At 32.4% G+C, this 17,352-nt stretch overlaps 1 protein-coding gene across 2 annotated transcripts in view; it reads right to left on the bottom strand.

The window, feature by feature from the left end:
- The window catches only part of LOC126737100 (uncharacterized), a 53,670-nt gene that overhangs the window by 26,014 nt on the left and 10,304 nt on the right, over positions 1-17,352 (bottom strand). For both annotated transcript variants that reach the window (XM_050441812.1, XM_050441813.1), the window contains 3 exons: positions 12,522-12,974; positions 9,678-9,920; positions 3,961-4,155 (listed from right to left, as the gene is read on the bottom strand). In XM_050441812.1, coding sequence (XP_050297769.1) covers positions 3,961-4,155; positions 9,678-9,920; positions 12,522-12,974 — 891 coding nt within the window. The remainder of the gene's footprint in view (positions 1-3,960; positions 4,156-9,677; positions 9,921-12,521; positions 12,975-17,352) is intronic.

The following is a 17,352-nucleotide window of genomic DNA, read 5'->3' as shown; positions in this document are numbered from 1 at the left end:
ATCTGTCGATGATTGGAGAAGCATTTGTGACCATGTTGACAAAATTGAAGACAAATATATAAAAGATCATAATCTTTTTGATGAAACTTTAGATTCCCTAAAATTTACGGTAAATACTGGCTCATCAGATGAAGATTTGGAAACGAGTTCCGACGAATCAATTATCAGCAATGCTGACATTTTGTCAGATAGTGACTAATTTAATAATATGAATATGTATTATATACCGTAATAATATTATGTAGTGTTTTTATGAGCAGTAAAATTTATATACCCTTATGTGGAGTTTTATTTTTAATATCTTTAATAGCTGAAGAAAGAAAAGAAATAGATGTTTTAAAACATATTTTAAAAATTAATTTTTGTTTTAAATATTTTTTTTTATATTTTAAGATTTCAACTGATTTTTAAACAAAAGTATTTCAAAGGACATAATCTTAAATGATGATTACATTAATGAATATCAAATAATGTTCGTATCATAATGAGTGTAAAAAAAAAACATATGTATTTCTTTAACACGTATCGTAAACGTTATTTTGAGTATCTAAAGTAATATATGTATGTAAAGCTAACACTTATATCCACATACGCATAAATAAAACAAAGAAAAGTTTAAATTTATTTAACAGTATTTTAAACCCCATTTATTTAATAATATTTTAACACAATACACCCCCGGCACTGATTGTTTAGTCATAAAGTAGAATCTACGCTTAACGATAACCAGCTTAGATGCGCGAAGTTTGACGTCACCGGCATGTTCTCTCATTTTATGGACTCTAGTACAGTAAATCTGTCGAAAAAAAAGGTCGTTTTGACGAAAAAGTACCTACAAAGAGCTTTGAAAAAGCTTAACTTGGAATTTGTGACCTGAAGTTTTTTGGATTTTTATTTATCTCGAGAATGGTAGGTTTTTGGAAAAATTTGTAAAGACAAAAAATGTCGGGGACATCATTTTCTACAACTCTTCTCATTGAATTCATTTGCTGCAATGTTTTTATTTTTTTACAAAGGATATGGTACAAATGAATAGTGGTTACATACAAGTTTTACTCTTTCAACCACAAAATCTAAGACGTTCATAGGAACTTTTTTACTTGACTTCGTCCAAGGAACACGCCTCTGAATTTTGTCTCAATATTAAAAAAACACCCTGTATATAATAGTTTGGTAATGTCACCGTCTATAGATTACAACAAGTCAGACCACTTCCTATACCGCCCGTGTTAAAGCAAAATTGACCTTGAATCCCGCTGTTTGCTGCGTACGAGCGTTTACCAGGGTTTATCGTAAATATCGATGAAAGCAAATTCTGAGGCGCGCTGATTATTTTTATACGAGGAGTATTCATAAGAAGTATTTTAAGTCATAAAATAGAACTTTTTTTATAGGACTGGAATGGAATGTGTTTATATGACAGTGTTTCTTAATTATTAACGTTTTTACACATTTTTTATATTAGCTTCACTTCTTTGCCTTTAAGTAGCAATGTTTGTATGTATGTATATAACAAATCTAAGAATTCTATTTAAACTATAAGTTCTACTTGTCAGATTGTTTTCAAATTTTGTAGGTGCTTGGCTTTCGATAACAAGGACAGTTTTTAAAATGTTTTTGAGTTTCCCTTTTCTAAAATTGGTGTATCTAGAAGTTTTGATCAGTTCAATGAATTTGAACTTTATTTTTGATTGGAAGCGTTTAATATGGCGGATTCAAAATGGCTGCCTTTTAAGTCAAATATAATATATAAGTGAATTTGAAAAAAAACCTTACTTGTTGAATTGTTTAAATTTGCTACATTTTTAGGAGTCTTATCAAAAAATACAAGTTTTTACTTAATATTTGCACTTTTATGCTTACTTAAGCACTATTATGCTGATGATACTCAAATATATCTCTCATTTGAACCAGGTGAAAGTTCCCAAGCAGTGGCTGCCATTAATTATGACCTTGCCAGCATTTACGAGTTTTTTAAAAACCATTGCTTACAATTAAATTCTATGAAATCAGCCTTTATGCTGTTTGGGGGCAAGGGTACCCGTAAGAGTTTTTTTCAGTATTATAGGGACCTAATTCATATCAATAACGAGCCTATAAAACATGTCGAGCACTGCAAAAGCTTGGGTTTGATTCTGGAGTGACCTGCGATTCACGCAGCACGTAAATTCATGTATTTAAAGAGGATTTTTAAACCTTAAAAATATTTATACACATCGTTACGTTTTAAATAGAAAAACAAAAATTCTACTGTGTGATTCGCTGGTCCTATCACAGCAGAATTCAGAAACTCCAAAATGCGTGCCTTAGATTAATATATGGCATAAGAAAGCGCAACCACATAAAACACAAGCTTAAGGAAACCAGGTGGTTGACTATGCACAACAGAAGGATTTTTCACGCATCTTCAATGTTTTTTAAAATAATTAATTTAAGATCTCCACCTTACTTATATAATAAAATAAAATTTCGCACAGATGCTTACAATATTAATACCCGGTATAAAGGAAGGCTAACACCTCCGCTTCACTCAACTGAAACTTACAAAAGATCATTTTCTTATCAAATTTCAAAAATTATAAATAGCTGCCAAACTAATACCGAAAACATTTTTAGCTTATATTCTGTAAAAAAATACATTTTTAAGAAATTACTGCAGGAACAATAAAGCATAACTTAGTGGTTTTTTCATTTCTTTTTTTTTATTTTGTACTTTCTTTTCTCTATTCCGATGATGATAACATTAATGCAATAGACTATATATTATGATATACATACATATAACAGACTGTATTTTTTGCTTTGTGATGTGTTTTGTTTGTGGGGTTGAATTTGTTTCTTTTTCCTTGTTTAGGCATATATGCTGTCACATTTTCTTTTTTTGCTGGTTGATGTACTCTTTATAATTTATAGCGTTTATATTATTCCTATTTTGAAACTTAGTATAGTATAGATAATTAGGTTAGATGGAAGAACAGGCATTTAGATATCTGAATCTTTGTGCGCTGAATCTCGCCTTTATACTATTATTAACCTTGTAATTATTGTATTTTTTTTTTCTTAAATAAAAAGACCTTTATTATTATTATTATTATTTGTTGAAATTTTAGAGATGAATTAAAAAGTTAATTTTTTTTTAAATTTTAAAGTTAAAATAAATAAACAATTAAAAAACACATTTAAACGCACTAAAAAATATAAAATAATTTTAATACGGTATGGGTTATTTTAATTTTTGAATTAGGTCGTTTTAAAAATACAAAAGCGCAAAAAAACAATTATCATAATAAGCGCTAAATAGGTAGTTTTGTAAATTATATACTTTGTATTCATTTGTGGATATAGTAAATATATATAAAATATGTTATAATATCAAAATTTACCGGGTCTTAAACGCCGACATTGGTGGCCGACAAAAAGAAGTGGAGTGTGTTTTTTTGGGATAATAGGTTGTAAAATCAGCTAAAACTATTTCAGTAACATTAGAGGGAGAAAATAAATAATAAACTATTTTTTAAGATTGTAATGCTTTTATGTAAAACACAAAATACAGAACAAAATATTTAACATATAGGGATGAAATACATACTACTTTATTATTGGGTAATTATATTTATACAAGTAGTATGTAACCAAATTATTGTCTAAAACGTTACAAGCAAAAACTCTCTCGCGAAATGGATGCACACAAGTTAACGTGCTTGCGAAAACTAAACCCGGGTTCTACCCAGCCGATGCATGGCGAGGTGAGGAACGGGGGGTGGGGCAATCGATTTCAGGGCCGCTCGAGTGGTCTGACTTATTGTAATCTATAGACGGTGGTAATGTTATTTAAAAAAAAAAAGACACTTAATGAGTGTACCATTGAATTTTATGATCATCCGATAGGAATAGATATTTTTATGCGTTGATATTAGTAAATATTTGATTTATTCAGTTAAATATCATTTTGTGACTTACGGGCTGACTGGGGTCAGACCTGGGCGTGGTGATGCTGGTCGCCTGTTTACTCAAAACGGTGGGCACGACCTCCGATTGCCCCTGAAAGTTCCGCCTCACGATCCAGTTCGTCGGCAACCAGATTTGGGTGGGCCACAGGAAACTGCGCGTGGGCGTTTTCACTTTTTTCAGTTCCCTCAGGAGGGCCGGTTCCCTCTAGAAACGAAAACAAAGCGAGGATTCATAAGGAAACAGGGTGAATATTTGATGTATCTTTTAGAAAAAAATATCTAAAGTATTTTTTACTTTTTCAATATGTGAAATAACACAGAAACAAGAAGAGTCTGAAGATTAAAAACTAGAATGGCTGCCAAATTTTTGATAATGGCATAAAAAAGTAGCACAGTAATGAGAAAACCACGAGGCGGCTTTATCTCCTGTAGCAACCGAGATAACCTTTAAAAGAATCCAAATTTGGATACCCCGTACTGTTGTAATTCTACAACGGATAAAAACTATAAATTCAACACAATTTAAAATAAGTTAATTCGCGGCAACGTCGCTTTTGTACCATGCCGCTACCAGCCTTTTGGTGTTCTATAAATGACACCCAGCTATTTTATTCATTTCATCACACTAATGTTATCCAAGCTAATCAATAGATAAATGAGGATTTAAATACCTTAAATATAGAAACTCAGAAATTACTTCTAAAGATTAACCCCACTAAATCAGCAGCTATTCTTTTTTGTAGTGACAATCATCGAACTAATATTTTAAATAATTTAAATGTACACCTTAATAACAATATAATAGTTTTAAAAACTCTGCAAAAAATCTTGGACTAGTAATGGACTATAAACTTAGATTCAAAGAACATGTTACCCTTAAACTAAAAAATGGATATTCTGCCTTAAAAACAATATATCGTCAAAGACATTTTTTAAGCTCAAGTATCAAAAAACTGCTCTGTGATGCTTTAGTACAATCACCGTTAAATTTTTGCGACACAATTTATGGACCATGTCCCGATAACTCTGACTCAGGTAGAATTCAAAAACTTCAAAACTCTTGCTTAAGACTTATATTTGGTATAAGAAGACGGCAACATATTTCTTATAAATTAAAAGAAGCAGGTTGGCTAAGTATGCACAATAGACGAATATTACATATTTTATGTTTTTCTTACAAAATTCTTAAATCAAAAACTCCGCCTTATTTACTTGAAAAGCTTACCTATCGTACTGATGTGCATAATTTTAATATAAGACGTAAAAATCTTTTAACAATTCCTAGCCATAGCAAAGAACTCTTTAAGCGATCCTTTTCTTATGTCGTACCAAATTTGATTAATAAGTTCAAAATAATTAATTTGACTGTCACTGAAAAAACTTTTAAATTAAAAACCAAGCTTCTTCTTTTAAATCAAACTTAATTTTTCTTGAATGCCTTTCTTTATTAAAATACTACGCACATGCTAACTAACTGAATGCAACGTAAAATATTCTATTAACATTTATTATTCAAAAATTAACTGTTTAAAAAAAAAAAAGAAGAAAAAAGAAGAATTCTTTCATTCCGTTTCATCCATTTTTCCCCCTACTGCTTTTTCCTCTCATAAGAATATGCCTACCTATTTGTTTTTTTTTTAGTTTGTCTATAAGAATTGTTTTTTTTTTCTCTCACTTCTTCTATTATAGGCCTTAACAGAATCCAGGAAGTTGTTTCCTTCTTTTCTGGAAGTCTGAATGCATGGCTTTTTAGTTGCCTTACTTGTGGTAACTAAATTCTTTATATAACCTATTGTTTTTAATATGCTCTCTTTGTTTAATATTCTAATATTCAATTCCATCTATATAATCATATTACCTTCTGTAATTATGCTTTTTTTGTATTGGTGGCTAATAAACGTCTTATTATTATTATTATTATTATTAAATAACCGCCACCCGCGCAGCGTCCAGGGCAGGGTTGTTACAGACGGTACAATTGTGCCAAAAGCAGTACAATCCATGGGGATGAAGTACAAGAGTAAAATTCATCTTAAAAAAGTACAAATGACAAACCTTAATTGCTGTTTGATTTTTTCGCACTGAAACGGAAAATCTACTACGACGACGCGACGCAGCATAATTCGGTTATTCGGTACATTAAAATACGTCAGAACTTACCAATGGGAGCGTTTTCCGCAAATCGCAAGCGTATGAACTAGACTTAGACCTAACCTAACTTTGGTTTGTTTTTTATATTCATATTTTTGAAGTTAAAATTTAAAATTTTATTAAAAATAAAATGAAGGTATTTGCGTGGGTGATGGTGGTTAGCTGATTTGATAGCTGAATTAGAGAACTTGTATTTTGTTGCTTATTGGTGATTGCCTTGTTTTGTATTTTCAGTACCTATATTTTTTTTTTAATGGATAGGTAGGTCAAATGCAAAAAAGTAAATGAAAATCATTTTGTAAAAATATTGCATTTATTTTAGATTTATTATAAAAAAAAGAAAAACTCCCCCAAAAAGTCAAAGCCTAGCAAGCACCTCAGCCAAAACCTCCTCAACTCATCTGACTACATCTACAGAATCGACAACATTGGAAACAGAAGTTGATGAAGATGATGTTGAAATTCAAAGTGAAGCCCCCCTGACCTCCCTATCAGCATCTTCAACAAAGAAAAGAAAAACTTCTTTGGTGCCTAATGTAAAGAAATTAACTGAAAGCTTTTCTTGGCTAGATAATACTAAAGATTTCCTATTTTGCAAATATTGCCAGATTAAATTAATAGGCAACAAATTCTATTTAACCAGGCATGGAAAAAATTCGCTTCATCTAAACCGAGTTAAGGCCGCAGGCAAGACACCTGCAATATCTACTTTATTGCAAGAGCCATCTCAGCAGAAAAAGGTCAATGCAATTAAGGAGAGATACCTTTCCTTTATTAAATAAAGAACTGTACCCTGATTAAAATATTGCCAAAAATATAAATATGAAATAGTTAAAATTTACAAAGCTAATTACTGGCGTATTGGGACCAGCTTTTATAAGACTGAAATTATTAATGATCTAAAAAATGTCAAATTTTCTATAATTATTGATGAGACAACAGATTTAAGTGTTAAAAAGTCATTAGTAATTGTAACCAGATATTGGAGGCAGGGACAAATCCAAGACCGGTTTTTGGATTTGGTTGAGGTCGAAGAAGCGACTAGTGATAGGGCTTCAACATAATAAACAACATTTTAGTGGAAAATGGAATCCCATTTGACAATGTCATTGGTTTTGCTTCTGACAACGCCAGTACCATGATGGGAGTTGTAAAAGGTGTCCAGGCTCGATTTAAGGAAATTTTGTCTCACATTTATGTGCAAGGTTGCACTTGCCATTCCCTTCACCTCTGCTCTTCAGCTGCAGCAAAAAAAACTGCCAAACAATGTCGAGCAGTTTACAAGGGATATTTATGCATACTTTGCCCATAGCAGCAAGAGGATTTCTGAGCTAAAGGAATGTCAGATTTTTGCTAATGAAAAGCCCTAGTCAGACAAGGTGGCTATCTTTAAAGGTACCTACTTTTTTAATAAAATAAATAATGTAGTTTTTAATTTTTAACTTTCTTTTCAGAATGTTGTGGACAGAATTTTAGAGCATTGGAATTCTTTAATCTTATTTTTTCAAAGAGCAGCTATAGAGGTTAATCTTCCCAGTGCAAGGTCCATTTTAAATGCTCTGCAAAATATAGAGTACAAATTATATCTACTGTTTTTGGCTTATGTTTTAGAATTAATTAACAAGGTAAACATAGAACTACAGTCGGAAAGTTCAAAGCTTCCAATTTTATTAAATAGAATTTCAGCATTGTATAGAACTCTTATAGGATCTTTTATTAAAAAAAATATCTTAGATAAAACTTCCATCCAAACCATAAACATCCTGCAAACTATGTGCCTCTTGACCAATTATTTGCAGGGGCAAAAGTGGATGGACTGTTGACATCTTCAAATATTTTATGTAGTAAAGAGCGTGTTCAAAATTTTAGGGTGAGGGTCTTAGATTTTTATGTAGAAATGTGTAAACAAATTAAAAATCGTTTCCAATTTGATGATCCTATTTTAAAATGTGCATCAAATTTTACACCCACAGTAGCTTTATCAGGTGAAGTTATGTCAATTGCTCAATTTGTAAATTTATTTCCTCACATTTCTGTTGATATAGAGACAGCTAATATGGAATGGCAGTTATTAGTTGACTTAAGAGAAAACATTGCACATAACAATGACATCAATTTATTTTGGAGACTAGTGTCAGAACAAAAAAATTTACAGGGTGATTTAATGTTTCCAAACCTAATGACAATCGTTAAAATTATATTAGCCCTTCCACATTCATCCGCTACCGCCGAGAGAGTTTTTTCTCAATTAACTTTAACAAAAACGACTCTTAGAAATAGGTTATAAATATCAACTTGTGCTGCTTTACTTCACATTAGGGATAAGATGAAATACACTAATAATGGGGCTCTAAATTGGAAGCCTGATAAAACACTATTTAATTATACGACCACCTTTGTAGAAAGTGTAATCGTAGAAATTGAATAGCACTTTTATACGATTACACTTTTAACAAAGGTCATATATTATGTAATATATTATATAATATAGGTAGCTATAATATATATTATAATACACCTAAATTTTTGGAGTTATATAATATACCGAGATATATACTAGACGTAGCAACTTTAGGTTCTTAAGTTGCTATTTAAAATTTTATGACATTCACTTGTAATAAAATTTTAATTTTGTTTTCAGTTCTAGTGCAATAATAAGCGTAGTTCCTTTTTTCTGTTCCTATTTTTATGTTTTGTTTTGTTTTGTTTTATTTAAAGAATATTTTTTGTGTTTTTGTTTTTAGTTTGTATGATAATTATGTTTTATTAATAAAACTACAGTTAATAAGTTTAGTCGATTTGAAAAATGAAAATTCTCAATTATAAAACAATGTACCTATGTACATAATAATATGAATCAATTATTATTATTATGTACATATTATATTATTATATAAAAACGTTAAAACAATTTCACATTTTACCATATTTATCTAATACCTATATAATTTGATTCCCAATTCCCACTAAAAATTCCCCTTGCCTTATTCCCTCCTCTTTGAACATGGACTTGTGAAAAAAGTACAATTAGATCTATCCTTGCAGTACATCTAATGTAGCTCCTTGTAACAACACTGGCAGCGTTTTTGTGTCAGTCGCTCGACACCTTTCAGCGAGTCGCCTTTGAGCCGTCTCGCGGTATCGTCTCCGTCCAGTTGTAAGATGGAAGACACGCTCGCAGCAAATCAAAATTGAACTTTGTTCTTTTCTCTTCAATTAATTTAACTTTACAACAAAAAACCGCTGCAGAAATTGAAGGCGGTTGAGTGAAGCAGTAATCGGCCCCCATGGTGGAGCAGTTCTTCTTAAAAACTTAAGTCTTACATAGGAGAGCGCTACAAGTGATTGGGACAGAAAAAACCTACCCACACCGTACTGGTAACATCCTAATTATAAGATAATAAACAACTAGGATAGGGTAACTTAAAGTAGTTCACATGTTTTGTGAAATATGTGATTTTTTATAATCGATGAACTATCCTTTTTGTCGCGATATCTTCTTTTTCATAAACTGGTATAATTTTTGCCTATTTGACGATTAAATAATTTTGAATTAGTTAACAGTATCATTATTACCTCTCTCATAAAAGCCAAGTCCCTGCTAAGAAAATAAATGGTTTGGTAGAGCCTCTGGGAGTTACAGAGAGCCAAGGCTTCCTCGTGTGCGCTCCACTGGTTCTCCAGACTGAACCGCTGCTCGGAACATCTCAGTTTTGCTCTGAGCCACGGTTCTATCCGCGATAAAATTGGATGCAGGTTCTTCAGTCGCGTTTTCACTTCGTCTAGGGTTTTTTGTAGACGGTGCTGCACGTTTTCCACCTAAAGAGTTGAGTTGGTAATATAGGTACTTAAATGGTATAACCTACCTATATGTTAATTTATATTCACACTATACCTAGAATGAGCAAGCTGTGTATAGGCAATTGGAACGTGCAAAGGTATCATTTCTTAGTTGGAAAATATATAAATACTTTTTAGCTGTTTTTTGAATTATGACCTATTAATTTTATTGTCCCAAAATCTCCACTTCAGAAATTGAAGGTGGTGTGGAAAGTCGATGGTGAAGTGGTTTTGGAGCAAACGGTTGAGGAATAGCTGGGATGTTTCTGGAGTTGGTTGAAATGTGTTTTTCAAGGATTTAAAGTTTTTTTTTTTCCAAGATATTTAAGTTTTTGTATGCCCTGCAATTTGATATATTAACCGGTTATCTAGGAATTCGAAGCATTTTTCCAGGAAATTAAAGTAATTTTTTCATGATATCCTGGAATTTTAAACAAATGTTCTCTCTTCCAAGAATTTGCAGCCATTTTTGTGGTTGTTGTTTTGAGTGCTTTCAGTGCGTTTTTTTTAAATTAATATAAAAACTAAAAACTCCCTTTTTGCTGAAAAATGATAAAGAAGTCTGAAGTGGGTCACATATATTAGGAAAAAGAAAATTCAAATCGTTCCTTTCACATGCGTCAATGGTACCGATCCTTCTAGGTTATTATATCTATTGAGTATTGCATACCAAAATTAAGCTTTTTTCCTTCATTTCTTTTAGGAAAATGTGTAATTTAGTATATTGTTATAATCTAGAAAATTTATTTTTTTATTAGAACCCGAAATGCCGCAAAAATGAAGGTCGATATCTAGCAACCAAAAGTCTTGAACGAAGCATATGTCGTTTGCCAGCAACCTATTTATTTATAGTCCGCGCCCACTGTTATTTAATCGATATAATAATAATAATAATAATAATAACAATAATAATAATAATAGGCTTTTGTTTTTAACTTGGCGAAGTTTAGCATAGCTGTTATTAACCGAGTATACATACAAAATACATAAGAATAAATTTACATATTGGCAACTTAAGGTACTAACTAGGCAACATCGGATACATGCATTGTAAACATTAAACAGGTATTCTACGTTGCCAAGTTGCTTTTTTTTCCATCAACTTTTTTGTCTTCATTTTTTTTTTGTAAAACTTGTTGATTACTCTCGAAGTATATATTATTAGTCACCGAATGAACGAAACTTTTAAAGAGTACATTTTTTACCTGTTACAAAATAGAACACAACATTAAAAAATATGCAGTGAAATTGGAAAGTCGATTTGACATTGACGATTTGGTAAACTCAGACAACCTCGCCTACGGTTTGCAGCTAGGCTTATTCCAGGCATTCAATGTTCTAAGCGATTTAATTACTCCAGCGAATATTATGATATGGGTTCAACAAGATGGAGCACCACCCCACTACCAAATAAATGTCCGGCAGTACCTCAACCAAATATTTCCAGATCGGTGGATAGGGAGACGAGGATCGATGGAATGGCCAGCACGGTCTCCCGATCTGACGCCATTAGACTTTTTCTAACGGGGATATGTGAAAACTATTGTATACAAAACTAAACCCACTGACTTAGCTGACTTACGAAGACGAATAACCCGGGCAATTAGATCGATCACACCTGAGATGCTGAGTAACGTTAGAAGAAATTTCTATTTACGGGTAGGGTGTTGCCAAGACGTTCGTGGCGAGCATTTTGAGCATCTCCTACATTGACATTATTGTTTAGATTTGAATTATGTATAAGTTTTTGAATATGTTGAAACAATTTTCGGCAAATAAATAATTTTCTTTTGTAAATGTTATTTTTTGAATTTATAGGACAAAATGATCTGAGGAATCTAAAAATTAATTAACATACAGGGTGTTATGTTTAAACTAAGCAAGTTGGTATTGACCACCGTTATCTGATACACCCTGTATAAAAATTTTTTATGAAAAAAAAATGCGCAACTATAAAAACCAATCGACGTGTTCGAGCGTTTTTTCCGACATGATCCCGTCTATTTATTAGCTAATTTATTCCATTTAGCTGACACATACTGTATAGGCGAATATTAAGATTTTATATGAATACCCACATTAAATTTAGAGCTTGCTTTTGCGTTTGTTATATTTTTTGAGTATAATAGAGGGTTATCAAGTTTTAGTAAGATATTACAAAATGATACTATAATACTTATGCTAATGAAAAGTAATCAAGTAATCAGGCACGACGGACGAATTCAAATACTTTTACCTTGAACAAGGTAACGGGTATCGAAGTATCAAGCAAGTGCCTGGCGGCTGGCGACAACGCCGGGTAAATATAAATACGTATTATTGATTAATTATTGTTGGGCCCATCGGCAGCGGTTTATTTCATTTTATTAACAATATTGCTATATTTTACTTAGGAAATATATTTAATAGGCATAAGCAGCCACCGGTGACATGGAAATTTGGGATTTAAAAAAGTACTCGAGTAACGAGTAGTTGAGGTGGAAGCATGTATCAGATAATAGTATAGTACCTACTCAATACTTAATAGATACTATCCGCACATCTCTATTACTCTGTTTAAATGATGAATAAATTTCTTACCGCGCGATGCATCGAAACGACACTCTGCGCCTGCTGGACCAACAATTGAGCCACTCCCTCCCCCAGGCCGTTAATGTCCGGATGCGACAAAATACTGTTGTAGACCCGCTGAAGGTACTCCTTCATCACCGCCTCGTTCACCTCCCGCTCGATGTCCTCGTCCGGCATCTTTTCCTCCCTCAGTTCGGCGATCAGACGCTCGCGGAAATGTAGGAACCACCCGCGCGTTTCCCGTTCCAAAATCGACACCAGAACCGGAAGCGCTTTTCGCATCAAGTTCCGGTCCCAGAGGCGCAGATCCAGTTCGGTACCGGAGGGCGTGAGAAAACGGTAGGGAAGCGCCACCGGGGGTTGACTGCACTCGCGTGCCACTTCGAATTTTTCGGTCGCCGCCCTGCGCAGTTGTTTTTTCAGGTAGGAGCAGAGGATCTCCACGGCGTCTTCGTTTTCCGACTGAAAAAATTGAAAAGAACCGACTAGAAAAGAAACTAGAAAAACACAATTTTAGAATGATGACAGGAAAAGCTGCTGGCTATTGACTAGAACAAGGATAGCTCTGATGTAAATTTACTGGCTGACTCTATGATTGGGGATATTGAGACGATCTTAGACCAAATGTGCCCTAAAGTCAAGACTATCCAAAAGCAAAAATATGTGGATAAAAAATGTATAACGTCTGACAATAAAAACCTTATGCATGAAAGGGATATTTTATACAAAAGGGCTGTTCTTTATAGAAGTGAGGGTGCCTGGGATGAGTATCTAAAGGCAAAAAGAAATATTATTGTTAATAAAATAGTGTAGAGAAGGAAAAATGTTATGCAAAATGCATAGATGAAAATAAAAACAATCCTAGGGAATTATGGAAAAATCTTAAGACTCTACTACCTGGTAAAAGGCAAACAGTGCCCAATCAAATAAACTTCGAAGGAGAATTGGTAAATCAAGAAGTGGTTATTACAAAATATTCCACAATCTCCAAATATGATAACTCATTTTACCAGGGCCCCTGAACCTAATAAGATCTTTTCCGAGTTTAAAAAAAATTAAAGAAATTCTAAAAAACCTGAAAAACGTAGGAGGAAGTGAGAGTGGTATATCCAAGGCTATGCTGTCTGATGTATCTTATGCTGTAGGTGACCGTCTGTTAAATATTATAAACAGTTCTTTAAGCAACGGTATGTTTCCAGAATCCTGGAAATTGTCTACTGTTATTCCTGTTCTAAAAGTACAAAATACCGTTAATCACAATGAATTCAAACCCATTAACACCGTACCTGTCTATGAAAAGCTCCTTGAGGTTTGTGTAAAAGAGCAACTTCTTGATTTTTGCAACCAAAATTCAATAATCGTTTCCAATCAATCAGGTTTCCACTCTTGTGAATCTGTGGTTGTCGATATTTGTGATAATTTTCTCAGAGCCATTGACAGTGATAACTATATTTTAATTTTTAGAATTTAAAAGAGCTTTTGAAACTATTGATAGGAATATTTTAATTAAAAAATTAGAGATATTAGGAATTAAGGGTATACAGTCTTAAATTGGTTTAAATCTTATCTATGTAATAGAGTCCAACGTGTTAACCCAAGTAACAATTTAGGTTCTAAAAAGGTTATAAATAACTCCTAGAACCTGTTTAAGAAAAATTATTGATTATGCCATTAAGCACAAACAACGTTATTTATTAGCCCGCATAACCTCCTGTAGTAAAAAAAGGCCCAGCCCTAAAGAGGTTGTCGTTGCCAATAGGCCCTGGCCAATTTGAAACCAGATCGCATATCACAGAACCTATATAGCTAATAGAAATAACCTTTATCGAACCCGAAGATGCCTAAAAGTAACCTGTGTAGAACCTGAAAGCTTTTACGCCTACCTGTTTACAACCCTTTAGCAAAGTCCTTTTAGACTTTTAGGTGGTTATATAGTTTGGCCTGTTGGCCGGCTTTTGGCATTTCAGATACATATTGAAGTATTAAAATTTTGCCATTTAGTTTTAAATATAGTATTTCAGAGATACCAAAGTATAAAAATCTGACCTTTTAGTTTTAAATATGATACAGCCAGGGTAAAAATAAGACAACGCCAAAATAAAAAGCAATGGCGACATTTTCAGTAAGTATGACTTTATTTTAGAAAAAAACATATTATACTGGAATAGATGACCGATTTTCATTGCGCACACCAGTTTCTTGAAAAAGTTGGGTGTAATTTAACTGTAAAACACGCGCGCCTTTGATATCTTACAAATTAAACATTATTCAGTGCCAATAAAAAAATAAAAAATTAATATATTTTTATTTCTGAGATGCTTTAGTGATAATATGTACTTAAATGCTCCAGTGTCTTTATATATTATCTAAATTGTTTACATATTACATTATTTTTCCCTGTATTTGAATAGCTTATAAAAATGGAAGAATTACATTTTTTCTTCAAAATGGACGCCTAGCAGGATATGCTTTTAAGCTGCTATAATAACTTAAGTAAGTGTCAAAAGGTATGTCGTAGGACAAAAGGCTTAAAAAAATGCGAGTGGGTTTTAAAAAAAGCTAAAACAGTGCTAACTAGCATCTTCCAGGACTTATAGGCTACTTTTAATAACCAATTAGCTGGCAAAGTCTGGGCGAATTTCAATAAATGGGTTTTAGGCATTTAGTAGGATCTATTGGCATTATTTATTACTACGCCGGATTTCTTGAGTCTTCTTTATTGCAATTCAGTTTGCATTTGGTTTTGGTGGTTCCAGTTACTGTGAAAATAAAAGTGTGTTTTTTTATCCTTCAAATTGTATACAGGGCTGTATTTAGGTACATAAAAAGGTAAGTTCATTTTAGTTCATATAAAAAAGATAGGCAAAGCGATTTTGATAAAGATAAATACAGATTGTTGCAAGTTTAGAGGTTATGAGTACCAAATCATTTTTCTTTTAACACACCCATGCAATATATCAATTCAAAGTATATTAGCACCACAAAAAAATTGAAGACATATAATGATTGTAAGATTGTATGTATTTCCAATAAATTAATACGATGTGAATCCCCGAAAATCAACACCTTGTTGCTAAAGGACCATTTATACTTAATATTAACGCTAACGCTATGGAATCGTTTAAATTTTTGAGTAACGTTCGGAATCATGCTTATTCGTGCTGTTGAGGATAAACGTCACGAATAAGTCGTGAACGTTCACAACACTACTCATGACAAATTACATTTTTTATTTAATTTTACTCTTTTTTAATAGGTTTTGACTTTTTAAAGTTAAAAAAAAAGCTTCAACAATAAAGGTAATTTATGTTTAGATTTATATTCTTAATAAATTTTGAATTTTTTTATTAGTAAATTTAATAAATACAAAAATATAATACATATAAAAAGCAGATTTTTAAATATTTAAAACTTAAAAATTGTATAGTATTGGATTTCATATTTTTGTTTTTCTGTTAAGCCACTGGTACTGGCATCGTGAATATCTGATTCTAGAGGATCAGGTTCAATGCCAAGACCGCCATCAGTTAAATTACGAGAATTATCTTCTTCCGGTGTATCTATTACAAACTAATTTTTTTTTTACGTTATAATCTACCAAAATTGTCAATATTTTATTTGTCATATTTACCTGACCAGTTGTAATTCGTTGGAAATTTCGCTTCACTTTTCTTTTAAAATTATCACTTCTTACAATTTTGTGCCAAGACATCCCTGTATTCTAAGAATAAATGACGTAGGATTTAATAGTCGCGACCGTCCGCAAACTGTGTTTTATTGTGACTAGTTGGAAAAAACTTTACCCCATAAAGTTATCTTACTATCCATATGACTTTTAGGAAGTCCTTTAGGTGTTAAAAATGCTATATTTTCCTAAATAGGCCGTCTAAAGTGCCAAATAGTTAGGCAATTGATTCAAGACCGTATGGTTCTGAATAGGTAATTTTAATGCTAAAATCGTTCTATATTGGAATTTTGATTGCCAAATTAATGCTGAAATATAACCTCTCCAAAACCTTATTATCTCAAAACCATCAAGCCCTCGTTTATGGCCATAACAACGTTATTGTTGACACTTGACTAGAACTAATTAGATTTTTAATTTACCTAAGGTTCCTAGTTCCTATTAGCACAAAATTTAACCTAAATAGTTCCATCAAGCAAGCCAATGACTATTGCAGAACCTTGGTGCGGCTAAAAGGCAACTTTAAAAACCAACTGCTTGAGAAAATGTTACTTGGGAAGTATGTTAGTTGTCTGTCTGGTGTCTTGATGTTATGTCTAGTGTATCGCAAGGCACAGTGTACACTATATATTAGTGATATGATAAAAGTAGTTAAAAAATGTAAAATCGTATTATTTGCAGATGATACCATGATTTACACAGTTGGTAAAAATCTATAATGCACTGGTATCTAATATAAACACTGATCATACTAACTTATTTGGCTGGCTCTGCCACAATACATTGGGTAAATACTAATAAATCAAAATTCTGTGTGTTTAACAGAAAATCAAGATTAAGCCGGGTAGACGTTGACACTAGATGGAGAAAAAATTCTTTTTGAAAAGGAAATAAAATACTTAGGGACTATTTTGGACGCAATCCTAAACTTTCATGCGCATGCTAATTACATCATCAGGAAGTTTTCAAAGAAAGTTGTATTTATAGCAGGCATATGGAAAAATCTATCAATGCACACAAAACTAATGCTTTATAATGCTATTGCCCTTCCCCATCTGCAATTCTGTTCGACATTATTATTTAATTTACCCCAATATAGAATAAACCAGTTTGAAATAATACAAAATAGAGCTATGAGACTGATCCCTAAATGTA

This window comes from Anthonomus grandis, chromosome 6, assembly GCF_022605725.1.
Source record: "Anthonomus grandis grandis chromosome 6, icAntGran1.3, whole genome shotgun sequence".
Lineage (NCBI taxonomy): Eukaryota > Metazoa > Arthropoda > Insecta > Coleoptera > Curculionidae > Anthonomus > Anthonomus grandis.
This window is presented reverse-complemented; position numbering and strand designations above follow the sequence as displayed.